This window comes from Danio aesculapii, chromosome 9, assembly GCF_903798145.1.
Source record: "Danio aesculapii chromosome 9, fDanAes4.1, whole genome shotgun sequence".
NCBI lineage: Eukaryota > Metazoa > Chordata > Actinopteri > Cypriniformes > Danionidae > Danio > Danio aesculapii.
Window position 1 is genome coordinate 34,139,693 of NC_079443.1, and position 7,707 is coordinate 34,147,399.

General features: G+C 38.0%; 1 protein-coding gene across 2 annotated transcripts in view; it reads right to left on the bottom strand.

The window, feature by feature from the left end:
- Positions 1 to 202: 202 nt before the first annotated feature.
- slc5a3b (solute carrier family 5 member 3b) overlaps positions 203 to 7,707 on the bottom strand; it is a 9,091-nt gene continuing 1,586 nt past the window's right edge. For both annotated transcript variants that reach the window (XM_056465525.1, XM_056465524.1), the window contains one exon: positions 203 to 5,484. In XM_056465525.1, coding sequence (XP_056321500.1) covers positions 3,112 to 5,241 — 2,130 coding nt within the window. In that variant the 5' untranslated portion in view covers positions 5,242 to 5,484 and the 3' untranslated portion in view covers positions 203 to 3,111. The remainder of the gene's footprint in view (positions 5,485 to 7,707) is intronic.

The following is a 7,707-nucleotide window of genomic DNA, read 5'->3' on the forward strand; positions in this document are numbered from 1 at the left end:
CTGAAACTGTGTCAGTCCAGTTATTAGAGTTGAAACTCAGTTTAGTTTGGTGTGGTTTAATTTTCACTGTTAAAAGTCCAAACACTGAAGCGCAAATCCATCGATGACTGATAAACAAGACTTTAAAACATGGTTTTGATATGAAAAATTAAAGATTCCATGATACACACAATTTATAGTCAAATAACCCAAGCTCACACAGTTTGTCCTTTTCAAATGAATGTCTTTTATTCATCTGCAACTTTTGATAATAAAAGTAGCAAATGTGCAATGTACAAATCATTTGCGCATTTCAATATACTCTATATGTAGTTCAGAGCTCATGGAAAACATCACAATGAACCGATAACTCCCAATTTCTGCAACACAAGGAATCTGAGATGAACAAACTCTAAACCAAATCCCACAACAGAAACAACTGCTAAAAACGTCAATTAAGTAATAATGTAAAAGATAAAATGGATAAAACCACATAAACAAAAATCCTTTGTTGTCATAAAGGCTATGTTGAAACAAGTACATTAATGAGTGACATTACATGAAATAACAGTGCTTTAAAATTCACATATAAGTGCCTTCAAAAAAGTTCTGAACCTCATCATTTCACTAGTAAATGCATGGATTAATATTCAAAAACTTTGGATGTTGGTTTGGAATCTTGTGGTGTATCCAAATGCCAGCAATCAAAACTGATGAAAATGTGCTCACAGTATATTTTGTAATCTCATATCAGGTTTGGATGAGAACAGTTATTCTGGATCTATCTCGCACAGTTACAGCAGCTCATCAAATTTTCACGTTCATATTTAAGTAAATTTAATTTGACTAATAAAGATGGCTCTCATTCACTTTGTGATTAAGGTCCAACATAATATTGACCGTGCAATATATCAGTACTGCCATGAATGAGAATAATATAATCTGAGAAATAAATAGGAATCATTGAATAACACTCAAGGATCATACAAATCTAAAACAAAATTGATTGATTTGAAAGCAAATATGTAAAAGAGCTATATGTAACTTTTTCTTTTTATTCATGTATCTCTTTTCCAAAAATGACCTGTGGAAAAATGGCTCTAAAAGCCTATTTTTAATTTACAATTGAAAACATTCAGACCTAAAACAAATCCCCAGTCCATGTTATTGGAAATCATAATGACTTTTGGAAGGCCCTTAACATTTATTTTAACGCGTTGCCCCTTTACATTATGACTCTTGATAATAAAGCTATTAATAATAATATCTCTTGGTGTTATAGAGGCCAGCAGGGGCTGCTCAACCTGTGGTCTGTGTGAGTCTTAATGCCCCAGTATAGTGAAGGGAACTCTATACTGCTCAGTGAGCACCGTCTTTTGGATGAGACGTTAAACCGAGTTCCTGACTCTCTGTGGTTGTTAAAAATCCCAGGATATCCTTCAAAAAAAGAGTAGGGGTTTAACCCTGACATCCTGGACAAATATTTGGCCACTGGCCTCTGTCCATCATGGCCTCCTAACCATCCCAATATGATAATTGGCTTCATCACGCTGTCTCCTCTTCACATTAGCTGGTGTGTGTGGTGTGCGGTCTGGCGCAATATGGCTGCCGTCGCATCATCCAGACGGATGTTGCACACTGGTGGTGGATGAAGAGACCCTATGTATAAAGAACTTTGAGTGTCTAAAAAAGCGCTATATGAGGAATTATTATTATTATTATTATTATTATTATTATTATTATGATAATTGATTAATGAATTTCTGTTGCATCGTTAGGTCAGATTTTCATTCAACAAAGACTGTGATGATAATAAAACAATGTTGTGAGTTTGCACTTAAAGAAAAAAAAGTTACATCTGCATAGAAAATCCCTCTCGCCAATTTCATATTCACTAAGGCCATCTCAGCAGTTCCCCTTTGTCTGAACAAATGGAGCATTCAACAGCAGATCAACAACAGGCAATGCCTGTTACTGCAGCTATACTCAAATTCTTCCTCTAGAAGAACAAGATACTGTTTTGCGCAGCAATCAGAATCGGACATCCCAGTCTTGATGACTTTGAGATATCATAATATCAGATTTCAAAATAATTGACAGTGTTCTCGAGCAGCAGTCTTTCAGGAAATAGTTGTGAGGGTTTTAGTAACATCCTCAAAACCTGTGGCTGCATTTTATGAGTGATCTGTGTTGTGATGATAACATCTTTTTTCACATAAATCATGTCATATTCCCAAAAAGAAGGCTGAAAGCAGTGTCTTTGTGGAGTTTGCTTTACACAAAAGGCAATTGGTGTTTTGTTTTTCAAAAAAAGTACCTCTAAAGTCAATAGTCAAAGAAATAAAGTACAAACAAAAAAACAACAATACAGCAAATCACATAGAGTTACAGATACAATTCACATGAATGGACCAAACAGTCAATTATTTGTGAACGTACAGCAATGGTACAACACCTTAGAGACATGGCAACTTTAAAGCAAAATAAATATACTTTTTTTAAATAAAACTTTTACATCATAATAAACTCCCAACCATTTCTTTCTTAAAAGGAATTATTTTCATTTTTGTCACACAAAACTTTGGAAACACAACTTCAGTTATACAGGTGACAAATTTACGAGGTCAAGTTTTAAAAAAAACTTGGCGGTGCTTACAATGATATATTTGCTTATATGAAAGACAACTTTACACATTTAAGTACTATATCAAAGATTCACTAAGAAACAGAAATAACCTGAGGCAAAAAACTGACCTCAATTCGGTTTGGAGTGCACATATTAAGGCAAAATTCACAGAGGAAAAAAGCAGTATAGGCCAAGCCTACATTAGCTTAGCTCAACTAACTCTAAGCTATATAAATGCTACTGTTTCATTAACGCATTTAGTCATCAAAATGCCATGAAGAACAGTTCAAATATAAATATTTTAAGGTGTGACAGAGCTGAAGAGAAAAAATAAATAACTTCTATCAGTACGATTCGACATTTTTAGAGTCCCTAAACGGAAGTTATAAAAAGAAAGATAACTCACACTGTAAATATTACAGACCCTAGGCGGCTTGTATTAACAAATAGTTCATATAAATGTGTCGACTTTCACACAGGCCTTAAAGTACTGCACGAATCACACATTACAATGAGAAGTACACAAACATGAAAATACCCAGCAAACAGATCAAAACCAGGCATATGTTAAGTAACAGCTTGATCTTAGGAGGTTCGTGAAGCATTTCTCGAATAGTTTCTTCATCTTCTTTAATGAATTTGGGTTCGACGACAGACGTTTTTTCCTTGTGACAACAAATCCAGTCAAACACTTGCAGGCAGCTCTCATCATCACACTTGCTTTCATCATTCATTTTCACAAGCTTTGCATGACCGTTGCCGTATAGCTCCATTGGTGTGGATGCCTCTGTGTTGGGAGTCGTGGGATCTTGGTCACAGGGGGATGGCAGAAGAAGTTTAATGTCAGCCCCGTCAAGGCATTTCTCCTTCTGGACATCCTCAGGCACATCTTTCTTAAGGACACCATTACCACTGCCATTAGTGAGTTTGTACATCTCCTCTCGTTCAGTCACAACAAGCCTCTTCAGTTTCCTCAAGCCCCACATTGTGGTCCGCTTGACCCTCTCCTCATCTGGAGGTGAAGTACATAGACTGACAACCACAGCCACCAACCCGGAGAGCCAAAACAGTCCGGCGGCGATGTACATGTAGTGGATACGAGTGATAAAAGCTGGACGTTCATCTGGTTGATCACACTTTGGCTCACGATAAATAAAGCCTAGTAAAAGCCGGGTGGTGCCTAGCACAAAGCCAGTCATGCCACCACAAAATGCACCGATCTCATTGCAGCGTTTCCAGAAGACTCCGAGCAGAAAGAGGGCAGCAATGGGAGGCGTGAGGTATCCTGCCACTTCTTGGATGTACAGGTACATCTGGCCGCCTTGCATCTCAATAATGACTGGCACCCAAGCAATGCTGATAGCCACCATGAAGATTACAAATATCCTGCCGATCACCACCAGCTCCCGTGAGGAGGCACGTGCACGCAGCATTTTATAAATGTCCAAAGTGAAGATGGTGCTTGCGCTGTTAAAAATGGAGTCCAGGTCGCTCATGAGGGCGGCGATCATCACGGCCATCATCAGGCCTCTGAGACCCACCGGCATCACACTCATGACCAGCCGAGGGTAGGCGATGTTGGAGCAGCCGGCTTGACTGCCGCACACAGCCATACAGTGCTCCGGTCCAATGCATGCCAGCTCATCTGGAAACAAAATCCGGGAGATCATTCCTGGAATAACGATGATGAACATGGGAAGGATCTTGAGCACTCCTGCCATAAGTGTGGAGCCTTTAGCATGAGCGATATTCTTGGCGGCTAACACTCTCTGTACGATAACCTGGTCAGCACACCAGTACCAAATGGATGAGGGTGTTTGACCCAACAGGAAGCCTGGCCAGGGTATGTCCTCATCAAGTGGTCCTCTTAGGAGCTTGAGGGAATCTGGCTTGGGATAGATTCGACAGGAGTTTTTGTACTCAAAGCTGAAGTTGCTGCTAGCCAGGATGGCTGTGACATTGGGAACTGCTTCCATGTACTTTTCCCGCACCCCCTCCAAACCGCCCACCTTGATCAGGCTGATGATGGTAAGGGTGAGCGCACCACCAATCATGAGAACGGCCTGTAGAGTGTCTGTGTAGATCACTGCGACCAATCCACCGGTCACTGTCAGCAAGGCAGTCATGCTGATGAGCAAGATGATGGACAGATAGAGGTTCCAGCCAAGAGACTCCTGAATGAAAAGAGCTCCCGCGTACAAATCCACAGAGAGTTTAGTAAAGATGTACAGTAGAAGTGAGAGGCCTGCAAAGTAAATCTTCAGCCGCTTGCCTCCATAGCGCTTGGAGAGGTACTCTGGCATGGTGTAAACTCCAGAGTGGATGTAAACTGGGATGAACACCCAGCCGAGCAGCTGCAGAAGCAGGAGGGCGTTAAACTCCCAGGCGGCCACTGCAAAACCACTTGCTGCACCGGAACCAGCCAGTCCAATGAAATGCTCGCTACCAATGTTGCTGACAAACAGTGAGGCACCTATCACCACCCAATTCATTGTTCGACCTGCCAGGAAGTAGCCACTGACCGTGCTGTGGTTGGCCTTCCACATGGCGAGCAGCCCAATTACAAGCACAAGGACAAAATAAAGTGCAACAACTGTAATATCCGCCGCCTCCATTGCTGGTCCCGTTTTTAACATGTTTACGTTATTATTACAGTTACAAATTGCTTACTTTAGTAAAGATTCTAGCAAATGCATATACAATCGCTTATTCCTTTGGTTTGCTGTCTTTCTTGAAGGAAAGGGAAGCATCTGTCAGATGAATTTCTATTTGGTCTTTGTTTTGTATTTGTTAATCCAACGGTGCTTTCATGAACACAAGAGTTATTTTGGGGAGGATGTCTCTGGCATCTGGTCTAGAAATGGCAAGAGTTTGCATTCCTGCAAGACAGCAAACACAAAGAAAGAGAAAATCAGGGCAACTCATTATTACTAGTCAGTGACTATAAATCACCACTAATAAAGAAAATAGCTTTTCAATAAAACTTTTATTGATAACATTGTCTCAGATATTATCTGCTGCACAATGTACAGTAAAAGTTTAGAAAAAAAAGGCATAAATTTCTGATGTTTTATTGATTCATTGTTATTGGATAATAGTACATAGTTGAGCATTTTTATTTACTTTTATTTATTTTACATTAACTTTACATCACTTCATATTTAAAAATAATACTATAAAGACAGTAGAGCTGTTGCTAAAAATCAATAATGCATTGATTCTGAGATTTTTAAACTGCATCACTGTTCTCTCTTGCATTGATTCTGAGCTAAGATTTTAACAGCAGATGGCACCGCATGCTTTACAAACAGCCATACTGTGCTTGCATCTAATTCCTTACAAATACCACTTGAACCTAAAATAATCTCTAATAAAGTTAGGACAGGTTTAAGCGTATTGCAAGTGAGCTGTGTTTACATTAATCTTGTTAATAGCTCCACCTCATGAGCGTTTGAGTATATGGTTAAAAACCAAATACTAGCCTAACCCTAGTGTCATCTGCTGTTAAAAGCTCAGAATTGATTCAAGAGTGAGAAGTGATGCATTTTGAAAATCACAGAATAAATGCAGAATTGATTTCTTGATGGATTGTTCACCCCAGCTGTAAAAGACAGCAATACAGTTTTAAGCAAATCTCAAAATATGCAACAGCTTTCAATCTAAATATTATAATATAGTACAACATTTAATATGACTTCAGCTCAAAGAGTTATTATTTAATCTAATTCAATAAAATATAGAATCTTGATTTAAATACTAGCCATTTATCAGAAATAACAAGAAAATAACCATCAGCATATCATGATCAGTATATAATTAAAATAAATGTATAATAATAAAACACTAATGTTCTGATTAATAAACATTACAAAGTCTGTATTTTTCATGTTTAAACATAATAAAATAACAATCAAACATTTATTGCAATAAACAGATTCTTCTGCAAAACTTTATGAAAACAAAATTGTTTTCCCAACATTTATTGAGACCTTATTTTCAACAGAATTTGCCTAATATCTTTATTTAAAGGAAATTCATGTTTTGATCATAAACTGTGTTGCTATATCTCCCCCATGTCTCCCATTCATTATCGCCTAGGTTTAAATGCTTGCATAACTTAAATATACGAAAATGTGCCGCATCATTTCCCAATCCTCTGCTCTGCCATCTGAAAACTATACCAGCTCAGACTTCAGGCAGTAAGTCCTTGTGAATCATAGAGCAGATTATTGCATAACACTACACTGGTGGGTTCTAACAGCGAGCTTAACATCCCATCTAACAACATGCTTGAGGTCAGCCTGCAACAGCTCTGATAATTATCCAAACCATTAATGTTGAGCTTTAAAGCGGAAATGCGAAGATTTAAAAGTAACCACACACAATCAGCTAAACCCAATATCTTAAAAATTAAGGAATGACGGAAAGCAGTAACTACTGCCGTCTGTTGGTATTACCATGAAACTGCTTTTATAAGCAGCATAATGCATCTCACATTTGCAACAGATTTATGCTTACAGCACAATGCAAACTTCCTATGTTACTGCCTAACGCTGGGAGGCATTTGCCCAACCCTTATCAAACAAGCTCTGCTTATTTCCTCTCATTACCTGTTTTAATCTCTCAAACATGAATAAAGTCACATAATGGTAAAACTCCAGCACTTCTCTTTACCTTCTTTTTAAACGGACAAGATTACTAGTAACCAGAAATGTTACCTATATTTGAGATTTTCAATTGTACAGCTCTCTGAGTTGCATATGCGGCATGACGCAGGACAAGTATAATTACATTATGACTATTTAGTCACTCCAAAACTAATATGAACGTTTTGAAGACTACAAAAATAGATGAAAGACAGAGTAACAGTCTTTGTTTCAACCAGGGGCGGATTAGTAATTTTGGGACCCTAAGCAATTCCAGCCATGGGGCCAAAGTCCTGAAATGCTCCCTTTCTACTTTTATTTATATCACTCAATCATCTATTCGACATTTTAAATTAATGCAATCTCTACATTTTAGGTGATTAATTTTCTTAAAATTAATTTACAACTAAAAATAATATATATATATATTTTTTTTTTTACAAATATTACTGCTGG